Source organism: Balaenoptera musculus, chromosome 4 (genome assembly GCF_009873245.2).
Source record: "Balaenoptera musculus isolate JJ_BM4_2016_0621 chromosome 4, mBalMus1.pri.v3, whole genome shotgun sequence".
Classification (NCBI taxonomy): Eukaryota; Metazoa; Chordata; class Mammalia; order Artiodactyla; family Balaenopteridae; genus Balaenoptera; species Balaenoptera musculus.
In genome coordinates this window covers 56,617,027-56,638,773 of record NC_045788.1, presented here as the reverse complement: position 1 = coordinate 56,638,773, position 21,747 = coordinate 56,617,027, and the positions used below count along the sequence as shown (strand labels likewise).

General features: G+C 36.4%; 1 protein-coding gene across 5 annotated transcripts in view; it reads left to right on the top strand.

Moving 5' to 3' along the window:
* Positions 1 to 19,635, top strand: part of ZMAT3 (zinc finger matrin-type 3) — a 31,854-nt gene extending 12,219 nt beyond the window's left edge. For 3 of the 5 annotated variants that reach the window (XM_036850682.1, XM_036850681.1, XM_036850683.1), the window contains 4 exons: positions 7,568 to 7,687; positions 10,384 to 10,550; positions 10,669 to 10,769; positions 12,717 to 19,635. In XM_036850682.1, the coding sequence (XP_036706577.1) occupies positions 7,568 to 7,687; positions 10,384 to 10,550; positions 10,669 to 10,769; positions 12,717 to 12,928 (600 nt within the window). In that variant the 3' untranslated portion in view covers positions 12,929 to 19,635. The remainder of the gene's footprint in view (positions 1 to 7,567; positions 7,688 to 10,383; positions 10,551 to 10,668; positions 10,770 to 12,716) is intronic. The other 2 variants (XM_036850686.1, XM_036850685.1) reach the window with 1 other exon arrangement.
* The last annotated feature ends 2,112 nt before the right edge of the window (positions 19,636 to 21,747 follow it).

Below are 21,747 nucleotides of genomic sequence, written 5' to 3'. Positions count from 1 at the left end.
TCTTTGATAGTGAGAAACCTGGACTTTCATTATTCACAACACAGACACACACTCACTCACAGTACACATAAAGTAGTTCAGGGATTGATAATCTATGTCCTTTTGAAAAACAAGCCTGCTAATGAGAAGGAAATATTTGTGCATTGTTCTTTTTGTCTTTAGCATTACAGTGTGTAGTTAAAGTACTGTTTTACAAAGTTACTTAGTTTATAAAGGTGCTACCTGCTAGGTTTGTCCTTTGTAAAGTTACTATTTTTCTTTTTGTGCTTAATAAGTATCATGGGGGAGATACTTTGAGACTATGTGAATATGTGAATAGTTTTTTTCTTCACTCCGCCTTCAGTGTGGTTATGTTATTTATTTTTTCATATAGTTAGGCTTATTTCTGTTTGTATGTATTTCATTTGGGGTCTTCCCCAATTCTTGTTGGCTTTGATTCTTTTTCTAAGTCTGTAAAATGTTAACATAGTTCTAAAAGTCAGAATCATACATAAAGGTATATTTAGAAAAGTGTCACACCATACCATCCTTTGTAGTCCATTTTCATTCTCTTATTGTTTATACTATTTAAAATGATTTTACCAGCCTGTTTGGTTATTTAATGTTTTACTCTCTGGTTTGTCAGTTTTTAATCGTATCCCAACAGTTGCCTATTGCAGAATCAATAGCTTATTCTACTTTCCTCTTTCCTTTTTCTTCCCATTTTTTTGCCTTATTTCCATTGTATCATAATGTATAATATTTGAACATTGATCTTTCACCCTCATCTTCACCTTTTATTTAGTCTTTGATACAATGAGACATATGAAAATACTTACCATCAGCCCTTTTGCTGAAGTTTTCCCAGTCATTTCTTTGTTGAATGAAGCTCTAATAGATTTCTCAAGAGTGACTTTTAAGTATTGAATTCCTAAGGTCTTATATATTTAAAAATGTTTTTCTATAGTCTTGACACTTGATACAGGAAGAGTTGGCTGGACATAAAATCCTTGTTTCACACTTTATTTTTTTAAAAATGCTGCTCCATTATTGTCTTGTTTTGCATATTGTGGATGCCATTCTAATTCTTTTGCCTTTGTAAGTTATTTGATCTTTTTGCCTGGAGAGCTTGAGGACTTTTTTCTTTTTCTTTGAAGTCTCATACCTTTTAAAAGATCTACCCCAGATTTGATTGTTCAGATACCTGGTATGCCTTTTCAGTATGTAGATTCAGATCTTCATTTACTTTTGGACAATTTTAAACAATTTTGGACAATTATAGTTTCAAATACTAGTTTTTCTTTTTTTTTTTTTTGGCCATGCTGAGTGGCATGTGGGACCTCAGTTCAATCAGGGATTGAACCTGCACCCCCAGCACTGGAAGTGCGGAGTCTTAACTACTGGACCGCCAGGGAAGTCCCTCAAATATTAGTTCTGTTTGATTGTTTTGCTTTTCTTCTTCAGGGACTCCAGTTTTACATAAGTTATTCCTTCTTTACTTGTCTTCACTTCCATTGCTTCCTCTCTGACCCATTAAAATTTTTTCTTTGTATCATTTTTATTTTCTTGACTGCTTTTCTGTCTTTCTTCAATGCCTCTTATTACATTTTCATTTGAGTCTATTCTTCTTTGACACTTGTATTTACTCTGCATTTTTGACATAATTATCTTTTTCTTTCCTGAGTTTAATTTTCCTTCTTTTCATTTCTCATTACGTTTTGCCCATTTTTCTTTATACATTTTGAATTCCTGATTCAAGGTGATTTTTTATATCCTCAAAGTTTTGTTTGAATACTATATTTAATTCAGTTTGGAGTGTTGTTTTTTTCTGTTTTTTTTTGTTTTTGAGGGGTGGTTCATTTGCTGAGATGTATTGATTTTTTTGGTAGTAACTTTGTATAGAATTGATTTGTTTTTGTCTATTCATTATGTGGATTTTGGGTAGTTTATGAGATTCTTAATTCAATGGCAACCTCTTCTATCACTGTATCAAAGTCCAGTTCTTTAATAATTTGTGAGTTGTTTTTTTTTTTTTACAGTGGTCAGGAGAGTGTTTGCATGTCCTCTGATTTTTGCTTTGTTCTGTTTTGGCCTGAAGGACGCTAACTTTTCCTGTTTTGCTTCTTTTCCCCTTCACCTGCCAGTTGCCAAAGGGTGCCTCTCCCTTCCTTTTTGCCTTTTTTCTCCTCTAGAAGCCCCTTTGAAGATACCCACTTCAGATCATGTGTACATTTAAGTCCCTCTCCAGCAGTCAGTGACTGGATCATGTTTTAGTATTTATAAAATTAAGGGATTTACTTTTTCTGGTAGTGGTTATAAAGCAATTTTAGGCCTGCTGCTAGCTCCCTCTTTTCTCTGTCCTTCAGTTTTTATTGGACTGCTCTTGCTTACTGTGAAGGCTTATGGCAGGAGCATGAGTGATTACTCACTGGGATTTGATGTTTTTTCTTTTTCACTTACAGTTATTTTGGAGTCTGGGCATTCTGTGGCTTCTAGTTGTATGGAGGACATGGTTTTTGTGCAGTTTTATTTGTTTTTCTTATTGTTTGTAGAGGATATATGTAGAAATGCAAATCTGGGCAGCCTCTACCTAGCTATCTGAAAGCTCTTGGGGAAATTTTTAACTCTCTGAACTTAGTTTCCTCATATGTAAAATAGGGATAATAATTATACCTACTTGATAGGGATTTTGTGAAGGTTAAATGAGATAATATTTATGAAGTGTTTATAATACTGCCTGTCACATAAGTGCTCAAAATTGTTAATTGCCATTATTATCGTTATATATGGATGCAATATCTGCTCGAATACTACTGTGGATACTGCTTTGGAAATAAAATGCTTGACACTATCTGAAGTTGATCCCTCCCGTAGTCCTGTGCACCTCATCTTCTTCTGCCTTTTTATGGGCTATGCTTCTATAGCTATGCTGTAGCTCCTGTATCATCTGTTCTTTTGTTTTTATTGACTTCCTCCTGTTGTCATGCAAACAAGCCTAAGCCATCTTAAAAAAAATCTTCTGTTGACCCATTTCCCCTTCTAACTCTGTACCCTATTTCTCTGCTCCCTGTCATGGTAGAACTCTTCTATATAGCTGCCTATATTGGTTGTCTCCATTTTCACATCTCCCATTCTCTCTCTAAGCCACTTCATATGACCTTTCATCCCCTGCTACTCTACTGAAGTGGTTCTTACCAAAGTTATTCTTGACCTGTGTCTTTTCAAATCCAAGTATTACTTCTCTGTCCTGACCTGGTGAACCACTCCTTTTTCTGTTATTGGTGTTTTAAAATCATTTTGAAGTCCCTCAGACATAAAAATATTTAAAATAATATAACGAACATGTGTATTTGCCACCTAGCTTCAAGAGTGAAAATTATCAATTCAACTGAAGCTGTGTCCTTTCCCAACAGTAGCTGCTCCTATGCTCCCAGATGTAGCCACTATACTAAGTTGGTATTTATTGTCCCCGCCCCCCACTTTTTTGTACTTTTGCTACATATGTATCTTCCTATAAAAAATGTAGTGGTTTTCATATTTTAACCCCCAGATTAAAATGATTATTCTTACATATCTTCTTTTCCAACATGTTCTTTTTATTCAGCATTTTGTTATGAGAATCATTTATGTTGACACACATGGCCTAGGACGTGTATTTTCACTACAGTATAGTGTTACATTGTATGAACAGTTTATCCATTATCCTGTAGTAAGTGTTACATTGTATGAACAGTTTATCCATTATCCTGTAGTTGGACACTTAAGTTGTTTCCACTTTTCAGTGGTTACAAACCGTCCTTCTGGGAACATTTATTATGGGTACCTCCTTATACGTGTGTTTCTGTTTTGTAATATCTGGAAGTAAAAGTTCCTGGGTTAATAATGTATATACCTAGACTCTTCTTTGGAAACACCTTGTTCTAGACTTCCATAATGCCACACTTCTCTGGTTTTCATTTTACTTCATAAACCAGGCATTCTCAATCTCATTTTTCTGGATCCTCATTCTCTACTGCACTATATTGTATCATCCTAGGGCTTTGTCTTTGGCTCTCTTCTCTGTCTTCACATTTCCTATGATCTTTATCAAATGCAATCCAGTCATGTAACTGCTTTGCTTAAAGTCGTTCAGAGGGCCCCCTACTGCCTCTGAAGTCTGAGTTCTGTATCATGGACAAAGCCATGAATAATTAGCTTCCTGTGTATATCAACTCCTATATCTTTTCCAAAGGATCCTGAAGACCATCTCTCCAGCAGACTGGGCCTTTGCTCACACTATTTCCTCTTTCCCAATTTTCTTTCCCCTCACTCCCTACCTGCCTAGTAAACTTGCTTATTTTAAAAGATAACTCACATGTCCCCTTTTCAGGGAAGCTTTCCCTGACACACTCAGGCAGAAGTAAGCCATTCCTTCTCTGTGTTCTCCTAGCAGTTTGTTCCTTATCTCCACTATAATAGTGATTCATTTATCCAACAAGTATTGATTGATTGCCTGCTATATGTTAGAAACTGTTCTAGAAATTGGGGCTATACAAGACAGACAAGGCCCTTATTTTCAAGGAGTCTACATTCCAGAGGGTAGGAAAGAGACAAATATAAGCAAACATTATTTCGGATAGTGATGAGTAGCACTATGATAAAGTGAAAGCAGACAGTGTGGCGGTGTGACGGAGAGTGTGTGTGGGGAGTGGGGTTTGGGCGATGGGGGTGACACCTCAGGTTGAGTGAGATGCTGTTTGAGTTGGGACCTGAAAGATAAGAAGGAACCAGCCATGCAGAGATTGGAAAGAAGAACATTCTAAGCAGAAGGAATAGCGAGTACAAAGGCCCTAGAGTCCATGTGTTTGGCATGTTTAAGGAACAGCATGACGGGCCGTGAGGCAGGAACGTGATGAGGAGGAAGGGGTGCTGTGTGAAATCAAATCCGAGAAGAGACAGGACCAGATCAAATAGGACCTACAGGTAAGAGCTGTGGATTTTAGTTTATGTGTAGTGGGAGGCCATTGGAAGATTTTAAGTGAGAGGTGACAAGATGTGATTTATGTCTAGAGTTGTCAGTATGGCTTATATGAGGAGAATGCTTGGGGGATGAGAGTGTAGAGCAGAGACCATTGGGAGGTGCTGCCCACTACAAGTGAAAAAAGTTGGTAGCTTGGATTACTGTGGCATTTGAGTGTCCATGGAAAGAAATGGAATGACTTAAGAAATATATTTTGGAGGTAGGCTGACAAGACTTGCCGATGGATTGCATGTGTTGGCTTTAAGGAGGGATGGACTCAAGAAAAGGACCCCTCGGCTTTTCTTGAGTAACTGGGTGGAGAGTAGTGCCATTTACTGACATGTGGATGAATAGTGGTGGTGGCACTGATGAGAAAGTTCTTTGGTGGGGAGGGAACCCAAATTTATGTTTTAGATGTTTTAAGTTGGATATGCCTCTTAAGAATGCAATGTGTGGATCGCACGAAGGCAGTTGGGTACATGGCTCTGAAGCTCAGGGATTGTCTTAGTCTGTTGGGGCTGCTATAAAATTACATAGGCCGGGTGGCTTAAACAACAAACGTTTATTTCTCACAGTTCTAAAGGCTGGAAGTCTGAGATCGGAGAGCTAGCATGCGTGGGTTCTGGTGAAGTCCTCTTCCAGACTGCAGACAGCCTTATATCCTTATATGTAAGGATATAAGGATATCTCCTTATATCCTTACATGGTGAAAAGAGGGCCGGGGAGCTCTCTGGCCTCTTCTTTAAAGGGCACTAATTAGGCTTTACCCTCATGACCTAATTACCTCCCAAAGGTCCCACCTCCAGATACCATCCCATTGGGATTAGATTTCAAAATAGGAATTTTGGAGGGACACAAGCAATCAGCCCATAACAGGGGTGGAGATAGGTAATTTTGGGAGTCACCAACTTATTGATTATATTTTAAAGCTGTGAGACTGGGTAAAACAACCTAGAGTTTGCGTATAGATGGAGATAAAAGAGGGCTGAGGGTAGTGCATTGGACGCTGCAGCATTTAGAGAATGAGAGGTAGGGAGGTAAGAGGTAGTCACAGAAGACAATAGAAGGAGGGAGTATGAATAGTATGGTGCTTCTTAGAGTTAGAGCATAATGACGGCACAGACGTGACTGTTGTATTTGACTCCTGGAGATCACTGTGACCACGGTAAAATCACCTTTACAGCATTCCAGTGGCCAAAAAGTGGAACTTAGCTCATTCCTTTAACTGCTTACATATCTGTCTCCTCCTCTAGACCATATGCTAGTCCTATTTATTTCTAGGGCTTAGCATGTAGTAGATGGTGAATAAATATTTGTCTACAGGTTTGGATTTTACAGTGCAGTTTAAAGAATAATATACGGTTTTACCCTCATTTAGAATGCTTTTAGACCACTGACCCTTCCCACCAGTTTGTATCAGCTCAGCCATAAACTTGTGAATAATAAATTAAATGAAATATGATGAGGGAGGAAAGCCATTTTAATAGAGGTTCACAGTGTATCCTGAAGCCATCATGCTGTACTGAAAAAGGGCCTTGCTTTGGATTCAGAAGGCCTGCCTCAAGCTCTGGCCCCATTGCTAGGCCTCCTGAAGGTGTTGGGGGAAAGTTCCCCACACTCTCTGGATTGCAGTTTCTCAGCTGTCACATGTGGATAACATTAACAAATTCCTCTTACAGGATTTTTGTGAGTGGCAAATAAGCTAATGCATATGAGAGTTCTTTGTAAGTAAAAAGATGCTCTGTAAGTGCTGTTTTTGTAAAAGTAATTGGATTATCCATTTCATTACTGACTTATAAAGTAGATTAGATCAGAGTGTCATAAAATTTATATTTAGGCGGTGGCATATGAATGGCAACAAGTTGGGAGAGGACACAGATCTGGAAAGTGTGGTGCTTTTCCAGAAATATATAGGAAATTAATGTCTTTTGGCTTTGTTCTCTTATCATTCCCAGATAAATTTAATCATTCTGTTAAATACAGTATGCTAACACATATATATGGAATCTAAGGAAAAAAAAAAAAAAAGAGCATGAAGAACCTAGTGGCAAGACAGGAATAAAGACACAGACCTACTAGAGAATGGACTTGAGGATATGGGGAGGGGGAGGGGTGAGATGTGACAGGGTGAGAGAGTGTCATGGACATATATACACTACCAAATGTAAAATAGATAGCTAGTGGGAAGCAGCCACATAGCACAGGGAGATCAGCTCGGTGCTTTGTGACCACCTATAGGGGTGGGATGGGGAGGGTGGGAGGGAGGGAGATGCAAGAGGGAAGAGATATGGGAACATATGTATATGTATAACTGATTCACTTTGTTATAAAGCAGAAACTAACACACCATTGTAAAGCAATTATACTTCAATAAAGATGTTAAAAAAAAAATCATTCTGTTAGAATCAAAGAGTAGACTCTTCTGCTTTAAGGTGTAATAATCAAATCTAGCTAGTGGTCTGTTTATCCCACTGATGCATATCTCTCTGAAAGAATAAAATTTATTTATTTATTTATTTTTCAGTGAATACATTAACTCAATTTGACAAATTTTCCTCACAGTGATTTCTCATTTCATTTTACATCCAGGGTAAAAATCATGGTAAGAAACTCCGAAATTACTATGCAGCAAACAGCTGTCCTCCTCCTGCCAGAATGAGCAACGCAGTGGAACCTGTGGCTACTCCAGCTGTTCCAGTCCCTCCACAGGTGAGACACGTGTGTCAAGGTGGGAGCTGTCCTATGCACAGATGGTCATGGATAAAATTTGTTGTCTATGTGCCCATCAAGGTACAGTTGAGCAAATATTCCTAAAAGGTCCTATCTTAGTGCTTTTAACTCCTTGAACTCCGTGGTGCTGGATTTAATGCATGCAAAAATCCATGAATCCCAAGATTTCTCATTGGCTTTGGTTATGGTGCATGAAATGATGAAACAAAATTATTTCATGAGTCTTTCTCTATGCATTTCTCAAAATTCTGGGTTAAATGGCTCTGAATGTCTAGGCGAAGCCCTGAATGAGAGATTTCTAAACATTTATATCTCTATTGCAGTTAATCCCATTGACTTTATATTTTGCCTTCCAGCAAGATCAGTTTCTTGAGGCTGCCCTTTTCTTACCTCTATGCAGAGAGCCTGTATAAACTCTTTCTGGACTTTGGTATCATGACACACACTTGAGAGCCAAGTTCCTTTCACTCTTTGGGAGATAGATCAGGTGCTTTGAGGCAGGATATTCCTGTACTTTAATAGCCTCTGAAATATGGATGCTACTCTGTCTTTGAAGTATTATTTTTCTATAGGTCATAAATAATAATAAATAAGAATCACTTTAATTGAGTACTTACTATGCCAGGTACTCTGCTAAGCGCTTTTCATGCATTACTTCATTCAGAGCTGGGCCTAGGGTGAGATGAGGGATGCAGTTGACTTAGGCACAGAATTTAAGAGGGAGCCAAAATACTCAGTAATCAAGATAGATAATGTGATATTTTAAAAATTCAAAATTAACGTGAAAAAGTCAATGGTGAACAAAATGTCAAAAACTTAAAGACAGGATAAGTATTATTAATTTTCCTTTTGCCTTAGGCAGCAATGTGGCTTGACATGGCACTGTTGCTGATCCTGTCTTTTTTTTTAAATTTTGATATTTTGTTCCTCATTGATTTTTTTGCAGTAAGTTTGATTGGTAAAAATATTCCATTAAGTATTTTTTTTATTCTATTTATTTATTTATTTTTATTTCTATTTATTTATTTTGGGTCTTCATTGCCGCACGCGGGCTTTCTCTAGTTGGGGTGAGCAGGGGCTACTCTTCCTTGCGGTGTGCAGGCTTCTCATTGCGGTGGCCTCTCTTGTTGCGGAGCACGGGCTCTAGGCACGCGGGCTTCAGTAGCTGTGGCTCGTGGGCTCAGTAGTTGTGGCATTCAGGCTTAGCTGCTCCACAGCATGTGTGATCTTCCCGGACTAGGGCTCGAACCCGTGTCCCCTGCAGTGGCCGACAGATTCTTAACTGCTGTGCCACAAGGGAAGCCCCCCATTAAGTATTTTTAATCCTGATTGCTGAGTTTTTTGATGCTCCCTTAAATTGTGTGCCCATGGCAAGTGCCTCCCTTGCCTCATTCCTGGCCTGGGTCCTGACTTCATTTAATGCTTGCAACAACTCAGAGGTATTGACCTTATTTCTCAAAGTATGATCCATGGGCCAGCAGCATTGGTTTCACCCAGAAGTTTATTAAAAGCCCAGGTAAACTAAGTAACTTGTCCATCGTGTTACAAATTTTATAAAGTGGTGGAGCAATGATTTCTCTTGATCTTAGACCTTTACTCCTAAACACCATGGTATAATTTTACTTTTCTGAGTGTCAGTTTTTCAGTACTTACAGTGTAGATAGCAATATCAGCTGTTCCTCTGTCCTCATGAATTTGTGGGGAAAATGAGATATGTTAAAAACAGAATCAGAGGACAGGAAGATACGCAGAGAGATCTTCAGGCTGAGTAGTTGTCTCAGTGCTAATACCTGAAGGCTGCTCTAAAAATGGACAGCTGCTTCCTGTTAGGGACTGTTTTCAGCTGGCTCCACCCTCCTGGGAAAACAGCCTTAGGCTTCTTTCATAGCATAGCCCTTTGTGATTTTTGAAAACAGTTATCCTGTCCCCAGAAAAATCTTCCCTTCCAGGTGAAACAGTGCTATTTCCTTCAGCTGGTCCTGATATGATATGCTTTCCAGATTCTTTATTGTATATTTTATTCTTCTTTAGACAAAATCTAATGTGTCATGTTTTGTTAACCCAGCAATACTTACTGAGTTCACACTATTTTCCAGGCACTGTGTTAGGTTTCCCTTAACTCACTGTTTCCCAACCTGAATACAATTGTCTGGATCTGCTGGTTATTTCCCCCCTAATTATATTATATCTGTAGCTAATTTATAGACTCTGAGGACAGGGGCTCATTTTTTAAATACATGTCTGTATATCACTTTTGCATTAGGTAGCAAGCCCTATAAACAGTAGGCATTCAGTAAATACTTGTTGATGGATTCTGGGAGGACTTCGTTCTTTCTGGTAATGTGATTTTAGGCCTTACCTGTACTGCCCTAAATCTTCCATATTGGGTTTTTAAACTTCTTTTCTAAAATTTCTTCAATGGAGATAGCAATGAGGCATTCATCAGTTTGGTACACAGGTGATTGTAATGCAAAACAATGATTGTCTCCCAGCCATTTTTTCTTTTTTCTTTTTCTTTCTGGAATGAATTATTTCCTGTCCTTATAAAGCTGAGTGTTCGTGGTCATGCCATAACGTTCAGTTATTTTTCAACTCTTAGAAGGAAGGAACTTTGAGGAGAAGAAGAGAATAAAGTGCACATTTTAAAACCTTGTTTCTCGTATCTTTGCTGTCAGATGAGCTCCTTTAAGCCAGGAGGCAGAGTGATTCTGGCCACAGAGAATGATTACTGTAAGCTCTGTGATGCCTCCTTCAGTTCTCCGGCTGTGGCCCAGGCTCACTATCAAGGGAAGAATCATGCCAAGAGGCTGCGGCTGGCGGAAGCTCAGAGTAACTCATTCTCGTAGGTATTGCTGTTTTCTCTTAGGCCAGCGTGTTATGTGAGAATGTCTCTAGAGAGAAAAGAGTTGAAAGGGATCCTTGTTTAGAAGTCTCACTCTTTTAAAATTTCTCTTCTCCAGAGAATCCTCAGAGGTTGGTCAACGGCGGACCCGGAAAGAAGGGAATGAATATAAGATGATGCCTAATAGGAGAAATATGTATGCAGTACAGAATAATTCAGGTATTCTGTGGATTTCCACATACCTTCACTATGTTCTGCAAATGGTCTTCTCTATTTTTATTTCCTTTAATGGTAATAGATAGCCCTGAGAATTTGGGGTTAGCTGTTGTTTTGTGGAATTGGTCTAGTGGTTTTTCAAGCTGGTGTTTATTTCAGGTCTTATTTATTTATTTATTTATTTCCTATTTAGTGTATTATTTATTTTGATTTTAAACCAAGTCTATGTTTTAAGGTCTCTTTTCACAGTACCTTTATGTTTCTTCTGGTATTTGTCAGCTGAGACATTTAAATGCATTATAAAAATGGGCTATTTGGTTTAAAGTTGCACCATATTAAATCCCCATTTATTGGGAAAAATAAAAATTATAGCAGTGGTGTTTAACCAGGGTAGTGACTCAGATTATCTGGGGAGTTTTTGTAAAATACACATGGCTGAACCATGACTTAGAGATTTTCAATCAGTAAATTTAGAGTGGTACTCAGACATATGTGTGTTTTGAAAATGCTTCAGCAGTGATTCTGATATATACCTTCAGTTCAGAATTACTAGTTTATAGGAATATTTACTGCATTTTCTGATTACCTTCAGTAGGGAGAGTAGGACTGAGCAGTCCCTCATCCTTTCCCTACCCCAGCCTCCAATGCATACACATATGAGCAGAGGTCACTCATGTGAACAGTAAAACAAACAACAACAACAAAAAGCTAATTGGAAAGGCAAGAGAAGCATAGAAAAAAGGGACGTATAGAAAGCACAATATAATAAGATTAATGAAAATCTAAACATATATCAGTAATTGCAATAAATGTAAACTTACTAAAGTCCCAGTTAAAAGACAAAGATTTTAAGATTAGGTAAAAAATATTCAGCTGAAATGAAGGAAGCTCAGATAGCTATCTTAATATTAGATAAAAAAACTTCAGGGTAGAAGGTGGTTTAGACTTATGTTCTCTGATCAGAGTACAATTAAATGAGATATCAATAATAAAAATATAAAAAAGCAAACAAAATTTTTATGTGTTTGGAAGTTTTTAAACATTTCTAAATAACTCATGGGCCAAAGAAGAAATCATACTGGTGATGGAGAATTCTTAGACCCAGATAGTAATAAAAATACATCAATATTTGTAGCATGCAGTTAAAGTAACATTTTGAGAAAAGCCTTAAATGTTTATTATTATAGTAGAAAGGAAAAGCAGAAAATTATTGAGCTAATGGTCCAACTCAAGAAGTCAGTTACGTAAAGAAAAAAATTATCAATAATTCCACTATTTTTGTATACGTCATTCCAATTCTTTGTGTATGTTACTTCTGTAAAATGGAAATGTAATCATATTTTGTGATATTCTTATTTTACTTAATAGCATATTATAATCAAATATTGTTACTAAAGAGTTTTCTATAACATTGTTTTTAGTGACTGTATAGTTTTTCATTGTATTCATTACCATGATTTTTCAAGTTATATTTTTGGATCTTTCCTTTCCCCTCACCCTCCCAAAAAAGCTTTTATAAACTCTGATGAAATAAATGTCCTTGCTCATAAATCTCTATGCAAAAATTCTCAACATTTTCTTAGTATAATTCTTAGAAGTAGAATTTTTGGATTAAAGAATTAGCATAATTATACAGATTTTGATATAATGCTTGGAAATGAAAGTATTTTTTAAATTATATTTACTTTTTAGAGACATTGCCATTTAGAGTTTGGGTCTGGCTCTACAGTAACATTTCTGACGATAGTTGGAGGAATCATTTTAGCCTTTTAGATTGAACCTGTATAAAATTGTAATTTAAAAAACCCATTAACTTTACATTCTTTTAAAGCTAGGGATCTGTGAATTTTATACTTTGAGCTTAGAATTACAAATTACAGTGATAATTGGTCAGACCACCATTCACTTAGTATGTTGAAGTGAATACATTACTTTTGCCTCTTGCTTTAGCAGGTCCTTACTTCAATCCCCGCTCTCGGCAGAGAATTCCACGTGATCTGGCCATGTGCGTTACTCCAAGTGGCCAGTTTTACTGCTCCATGTGTAATGTTGGGGCCGGCGAAGAAATGGAATTCCGGCAGCATTTAGAGAGCAAGCAACATAAAAGCAAGGTGTCTGAACAGCGGTACAGGAATGAGATGGAGAATCTGGGATATGTATAGTGATTGTCATATTCAGATAGAGCAGCTTGTCCTGCCTGTTGTTTGCCTTCTGTCAACATGTTCTGCTTTGTGGTTCTTTTGATATGAGTACATTCCTCTGCTTAATGTTAATACACGTAACCTGCAGTGGTACCACGAGGTGTCAAAACTGGGGAAGGAAGAGAACGTGCTTAAGTCATGATACTTTTTCAGGTCAGTTGTGTTGAGCTGCTTAAAGCCTGTGACCTACCTACCCCATGAGAAATAACTTTTTATCTTGACCAAGTTCTGGTCAACTAGTAGCCTGACCACTTAGAGCTTTAACTATTTAAAAGCTTCATCTTTTTTTGCAGTTTTAGTGTTACGTACTGCTAAATAAATAATTTTATTGAGTTCTTGCTTCAGATCATAGTAAAAACAGGTAAGCAAAGATTTTAGTTTCCCAAGGCTTCTTTGCAATCACCACCTCAACTCAATGCATTGTCAGTAGGATATACTATGTAAAACTGCATTAGAGTCCTTCCCAGGACAGTTTTTCTCTTTATCATGTCCTCCAATTATTGAAATGAAGGTTTTCTTGGATTCAGACAGTTCTAATGTGCTTGTGTACTTCCAAACAGTGAAACTTCATTTCCGGTTGTGAATTTCACAAATTTAAATTCACCTTCTTCCCGCCTCTTTTTTTCCACCAGTTGAATTAGCTTATCCAATAAGCTCATTTTCATGCCCCAGCTATGTTGTGGGTTTTCCAAGCCCCACATTTGAATATCCAATGAGTTTAGAATAGATGTGATTTTAAAAAAAAAGTACATTTTTTTCAGTTGGTTTTAGGAAATGAAATGTGTTTGATATTTCAATTTAGAGTTACTTGATGATAATAACATGTACTTATATGATGGTCTCAACTGTAAGTTCAGATCCCTTGATGTTTGTTTTGGTAGACTTTTTAGGTAAACAGATCCTTACGTTTTACTTACATTCTTCTTTGTCTTGCTACTTTGTTGACTGTCCTGAAAAATACCACACCTTTACTATTTCTGAGATAGAGAAGAATTTTTTTAAAAAGTTAATCAAATTTTAGTATCATCATTTCCAATAGAAAAATACCTGAACTTTGGCATTATTCTTTATAATCTAGCTTCCTTGAAGATAATAAAAATATATTATAGATTACTTTCATATCTGATAATTTCAACAGTATTATTATTTTTGTTCTTTGTTTTTAAAATGAGAAGCTCTAGTGTTATATCTAGATTAAATAATGGAGGATTCTATGAACTTTCATTAACCATATTTTACCTATTTACTATATTTACATGCATAAGACTGGTGCTCATCCATACTTCTTTTGAAAGGCCATGTTCACCAGGTAGTTTGTATTGAGCAGTATCTTTGCACTATGGTAAATTCACTTTTGATTGCTTATATTATGAATTAAAAATAAAACTCCTATTTTTCCTTGAAAATTCTGTAGGCAAAGAGATGAGGAGAAGGAAAATTATCATCATTCCTCTCCTTTAGTACTTCTGAACAATTTTTAAATGCTAGACCCATATTTAAAACTAAGTTTTGTGCTTAACCTCTGGTACACCACCAAGTTGCCCTTCTGTTGAAGTGGTGGTTTTTTGAAAAGTAAAATTGCTTAGTAATTTTATTTTCTCCCAGAAACAGAAGAATGGAATAATATTCTGTTGAGGTTCTGTCTAGACCTGTGACTCTTAGTATAATAACCCTTTTTGTAGTAATCTATAAAGTATAATTGATTATTTTAGGGCAATTTAGAGCTTATCTTATTGGTCAGTAGGTTACTCATTTTGCTGCTAAGTATAATTTTTTGGTAGATTTTAATATGACAGTTCTGGCCACATGGTTCTGTGATTATTTAAAAATCTCATTTTTTCCCCCTCTCTCTCTGTATGTGTGACTATATATATGTATACACATGTATAGGTATGTGTGTGTATATATATATATATTTATATATATACACACACATATATGTATAAAACTATGTACATATAGCTTTCTGTGATACCATAGAGAAGATTTCATTGAATCCTTAGATAACAGTAAAAGATTGTGGATAAGAATTTACATTTTATAAAAGTGGCATGCATCCACTTTCGGTTTTTCCTTTACAAATAAAATTAAAGGAAGGATTCCCTCTACTCTCCCCACATAACAATTTCATTATATATATATATAACAGCAGTGGACTTAAGGCCTTAATGTTTTTCCTGGCCTTGCATATTCAGGTTTCTCATCTCTCAGTGCCCTTAATGGATGTTATGAATCCATAAACGCATTTTCTTTTAAAGAAAAAAGTTAGATTTATAGTGTTAATTCTTACTTGTTATATTTCTTTGCACTAAAAAAGAGTGATGTGTTTGTTTTATATGACACTTTAGATACCATATTGCCTACAATAGCTGGGTTTGCTCCTTAATTTCCAAACTCTAGGAAGTTGATAAATAACTTCTATGATCATTTATAAAGGTTACAGACACGTCCAAAAAAAATCACACATCTCTGTGACAGTGGGTTATGTTTTGAGCTTGTTACCTTGCAGTATTCTCCTGTGTTCCATAGGTGAAACAAAGGGTGACAGAGGTGTCAGAAAGGAAATGCCTAAATAAATACATCTCTTCATGGTACAATTTCTCATACTCATGCATTCCTTACAGACAGTGTTTTTTGTTCCCCTGTCAAAGAAGGCTGTTGTTACTACTGCAGTCAGTGATACTCATTTGGTTTCATTTAGTGAAATCGAGCCCTGCTCTTTATTGTGCTTTAGAATTTGCACCCTGTGCGCCCCAGGAATCATGTTAGTATCTTTTTATATTCTGTACATAAGGACGGACAGAGCCCTAACCAATGGAAAACCTTTAGTCAAATAAGTAGATTCCAGTAATCATCTGCAAGAAGAACTCAGAGCATCAAAGTCTCTTTTCTCTGTAAATATCTTTGTGTAAGTTGTCATTCAAAAATCAGTGTTCGAAGATAACAATTAGAAACTCTTCTAAGATATTGAGGGCAAGAAGTTGTGAAGGAAAAATTTTGGTGTTCCAATTAAAAGGTTGGATTGCTTATGCCTTCGAAGTGTTTTTTCAAAAATGTTCAGCTACAGAACCAAGTGTGCCATGTAATCCTTTGGACCCCACATTGAAAACACTTTGTTGGTCTTGTCTTTGTATATCACGTACTACAACTTGTAAATATGTGCATGTTGTTTATGACGTTTGTCTGCTTGTCTCTTATTGCACTGAATTCTGCAAGGTGAATACTTGTTTTATACCATTCATTTAGAAAAAGTTCCGCCTCCAACTCCTCCTCCCTATTGCCCCTTTTCATTCGTTGGTAAACTTAGAAAACCATTTAGAGTTTTTGAAACCCTGAGGTTGAATGAAGAATCATGGCTATCAGAGATCATCCCCATGTCCCTCTTACTTAAACAGCTAAAAGTAAAGCATGAGATCTTCCACTTTATTTTACAGAGCTGTTCTCCAGTACTGGTGTGCTTGCTTGTAGCTACACTATCTACACTTTGAAAAAGGATAAAAGGATATATGTATATATCTATATCTGGTTAAATCTTCCTCTGTAGATAGACTCGAAGGACTAGTGGTGGGATTAATGATTCCTTCACTCCTGAATTGGCTGGGATTATGAGCAACGACCGTTTGAGGACTATCCAGTGACCCATGTGAAACGAGTCTTGCTCGTGTCAGGGGAGACAGGTAACTGTTCTGCATAATATCCTCTGCAGAGAGGCCTAGGAGTGATGGATTTGGAACCTAATCTGTTTTGTTTCCTCAGTGTCAGAACATAGGCTGGAAGTACCTTCTAAAAAAACTTGGTGGGACATGTACTAAAGACAACAGAGCTGCTTTAGAGATAGAGAAATGTTTTGTCAGTATAGGCAAAAGTTTAATGCAGGCTTTTGAACAGATATTTTAAAAATACTCCACCTTACCAACTTTTTTTTTTTTTTTTTTTTTTAACCAGCCAAATCACCCTTCAGGAGCTTCAGGCATAATAAAGAATGTTTTGTTGTTGCTTTAGTTTTTCGGTGGTGGACCCCTGCCATTGTGAGCTATTACTATCAATCTAACTGAATGGACAAATAGCTGTGTAAATAGCTTCTCATATGACATTTCTACTGATAGCTGTTTGACTTTGCCTTCTTGTTATGAATGGGAGGATCATTTATCAACTCCCTTTCTGGGTAGCTACCAAAAAAAATACTGGCTTATGGTACCATGTGACCCTGTCTTTGATAAGCCCAGAATATGAGTGCCTTTAGCAAGTTTTAGCATTTCACAGAGAGGAGAGATGATAGAATTATTGCCATTAATCACGATTCATAAAACAGGAGCTTGGAATAACAAAGCTTTATGTGCATTCTGTGTCCTACATCTTTTTTTTTTTCTTTATGCAATCTCAATTTGATATTGAGTAAGACTGTATCATTATTGATCAGGAACCATACATGCTGAAAATGAATCCAGTTGTCCCAGGCTGGCAACAGTCATTGATCTTTTTTTGTCGCCTTGATCTGTGTTACATTTATATTTAGTGAATAGTAGTGTGGTGGATTGGGAGAGTTTGATATTGAAGTCTGGAAAAACTTTATTCCAGTGTCTTTTTCAAACTTATCTAATACTGTAGAGAGGATAGAATTATGTATTTGCAAATGAAGTGTGTGGAGAGACTGTCTTCACAATACTTATTAATTGTGCTAGTTCATCTCTACATTAAAAACAGGCATCTTCACAAATCAGGTTCAAGGTATTTTAAAGCAAAATTTTCCTTACTTCAATTAATTTGAAATTTTAAATTGCCTGAGTACTTTGAGTCTTTAAAACACACTGCTAAATTAATTTTGTTGTAGAAATATTAACATTTTTCTTGACATTATGAAAAATTTTAAACATAGAGTTGAAGAATTTTACAATACACTACCACTAGATTCTACCATCAACATTTTCCAGTACTTGTATTACTGCATATCTGTCTATCCCTCTATTTATCCATCAAACAATGGACTTTTAAAAAATACACATTTTAATGTAAATTTCAGACAGTTCCCTTAAACACTTCGGCATAGGTGGCATTAACTGTAGTTTAATATTTGTCTGCATATTAACATCTTTTAAAAAGCTGTGTATGAAGTTGAAAACCTGAGCCAATTAACATATGTCCTTTTCTCCTGTGGACTTTAGCCTTCCCCTTTCAGTTTCTGTACGTGCTTAGAGTGAGGGAAGACGACTCCTTTTCAAACTGAAGTTTTCTGGTGTTGGTCGTTTTAAATGCTAATTGTCATACATTTTAAAGCTTCATGACAAGAATTTTTTCTTTACCCCTCCTCTTATGATGTATTTTTGCTGAACTATGCAGCTTCTTTAGAAAACTGTAAATTACTGATTGGGGTTTATTAAATCAGCTTATACCTCATTTCAATCTACTGCTGCTTTTCTCCATGGTATCACTTCTTTTACTACTTTCACATGTTCTACCAGAAAGTAGAGAGGAGTAAAGAGTCAACCCCATAGACTATTAGCTGTTTTAATCAACTCTACAGGAACAGATTGAGTAGTTTAGAAAGTAGAAACCACTAATTTATCTAAAGCCTTTGACTTCCCTGAGAATTGTAATTGCCCATGCTTTCTCTTAGCCATAATTAGCAGGATTAAAAATGACTGTACTGTACGATGAGTTGTTGAAATTGTGAGCCTTAGTAACCATCTTCAGCTTTACTCTAGTACTGTTTAGGGAAAAGTTTTGACATACGCCTTTATTTTTACGCCAATTTTTTTGTGGACCAAATCGGAAGAATTTAAGTGACTTATTGCAGGTCATGAAGATTCAGCGGGTAAGTCAGAACTGAAACGTCAGTACTCCTGATGCATGTGCTGTGCTTGCTTGATAAAATTCATGGCTTTCAAAGTAACACTTCCTTTGGGGCCCTTAAAATGAAAATATGTATTTTTACTAATTAGACTTTCATTTTTAGACATTTCACAATTCTTTGAACGTCAAGATTTTTCCATGGTCAGTTCCTCATTAAGTCAATGCAACTGCTAAAAATCTCACTAACAATACAGGTTTTATCAGATTTCCTTTTGCATTATATAACCTTCTTGATTCATTCATAACTCTTTCTATGTAAGTGCTTAAGTGACCCCCTCACTAGTGAAAATAGATGTTCTATATCGCTGATTATATGTATATTCTCTACATGATATATTTTTTTAAGGAAAAGTAACCCCATGTGTCTGGATGAACGATATTACCCTAGGGCAAAGCACATATAAAGCAGTTTATTTCTACTCTGAAAAATCTGGCATTTATGGGAACAAAACTCTTTCAGAGTGGCTGGTCATTGTTTTGCCTTCTTTTGGTAACTGAGCACCTTTCTGTGGTTTTGTAAATTAGTGTGTCATTCGGTAAGAATTTCATGTTATTCTGTATTAATTGGTGTTCACCTTGTGGTATCCTCGGCTGCCGTAATAATTTACTTTGGGTATGGTGTGTCTGCTTTGAAATGCCTTACTAGAGTATGTCAGACTCTGCTCTAAAGCATTTCATGTATCTGCTAGGACAATAAGTTGCCTCTCTTGGATGTATGCTCTAGATCCAGAAGCAAAACTGATTTTGCTTTCACTGTTAATGTTGCATTTTAGCGCAGTCATTGTTTTAAAATAGAGAATAAAATCGTGGAAAACCAACGGAGACTTTAGAACCCTTCATTTAATGGCATGGCAAACTTTTAAAACTGCTTTTACTATTTCACTAGGACAATGTCTCTGGTAAAGGATATAGCTAAAAAATGCCAGCCAAAACTGTATGAAATTGGGATTGTTTCCTACAATTTTCCCTAAATGTCATACAGGGGGTTAACATCTGTATATGCTGTATATGCTATGTGCCAGTCACCACTTTGGAAATCTGTTTGTGTTCTGAGGCTACATAAATGACAAAAGTGTCATGGGATTAAAACCACTCAACTGTGAATTGTGAAACTGAAATTGCTCTTTTGGTTTTATTTTCTTCAGCATATTGGATAGAGAAATCTGAAAGTTATTTAAAATTTACACTGCTTATGTTGATGGCTCATTTTGGCTGTGTATCCTCACTTACGTATTGATTTCTGATAAAGGCTTGACATAATTATAACAGTCATTTTGTGTTCAATTTAATAAAAGAGTTTCTGAGTCTTGTCTGCAAATCATTTGCTTATGAGTTGGAGATCAAGGAAAGAAGGTACATGGTCAGCACTGAGGTGCTGAGGTGTTATTTTTGATGCAGATGGTTGATGGCTGTGGATTCACCATTCATCAGTCTGCACGTACTCTGCCACCTGCTTCTTGAACTCATGCAGAGTATTGTCAGCTACTTAGGCTTGCAGTAGAATTGACCCAGCTGCCCACACTACCTACCCCTTTCCCCCATCACTGGAGTTCGCCTGGGACTGGAGCGAGTTCTCAATTTTGTTGATATATTTTAAAGTTTATCTTTCCTTCAAATTCTGAGAAAAGTTGCTTAGCGGGACCATAACTGCTGCTTCTGGAAATAAACACATATTAAAAGGCATATATGCCCGCTAATCTTTTGTGTATTTCACATGTAAAATACTCTTGCAAATATAATCAGCTTATATAAACAATATATTATTGGGGTATGGCCTTTTAAGCACTCTGGTTAACTGTATGCAATGTGCTTTTGAATTTGAATGCTTATTTTAAAAAGAAGATTATAGGCCTGGAAGGTGCTGTTGTGGTTTTTTAAATTGGGATGCAAGACACATACGCTTACTGTCGTGGGAAAAATTCTTGTGTCTGCACAGAAAAAATGTTTCTGAATGAAGTGAACAGATTGCATTGAATCTGTCTGTGTGTTGTAAAATACTCAAGGCATCGGCACATTTTATTAAATCATCTTCAAGAGATTTTTAGCTTAAAAGAAAGCCACGATAATGGGCATAAAAATAGAGTTTTAAACCACTTGAGCTTGTCAGATTTTCTTTCTTCAGGCATTTCTGAGGCTTATGTGTTTGCTGAAAATCTATTCAAGGTCAAGCATGGGGTGTTATCTTTTAAAATTGCCTATATGGAAAAGACTAACACTGAACTTTCCCAGTCTGTTGTAAATTGATACAAGATTGTTAAGATCAGAAATAGATCTTTTTGTGATAAGTTTTAAGATTTTTATCATCTGAGTTGAAACTTAACCCACCAAGTCTTATTCCTATTTGTGAGACATTCATAAACTGTTGAAAATTGGGAACTTAGAAAAAGATAAAGACAGGTAACTATTTTGAAGTATAAATATTATTTAATAGAGATGTGATTATGTGTTCTTACCCTGTATCAGAAAACAAAAGTCACCTGAAAATACACTCCATAGTGTGTGTGTATGTGAGAGAGAGAGAGAGAGAGATGTGTATTGGGGGGAGTAGATGGAAAGATGGAAATATGTTTAAGATGATTAAATACTTGTAATGAAGTATGTCCAAAGGAACAGATGGAAATTTGCCACTGGAAGAAATATGCTCCACCACGGGCAGTCTATAACTTCTGCTTGGCATTTTGGATAAGTTTTTAAGTATGTAATTGGAGCTTCAAATGTGTTTTGGCTGGCAGCCATCCCTCCAGACAGGAACAAGATATCTTTCATATTAGCCTCAATTTTTTAATCTTTGCTGATGCTAGAGGCTCTTCTCTATCCTTGTTTTCTGGAAGCAGCTTACCAGGTTATGGACTTTGACCAAAGGTATCTAGTGCCACCCTGTGGACTCTCTAAATCTTGCAACTAGCAGTTTGAATGTGGTTGGTACACTA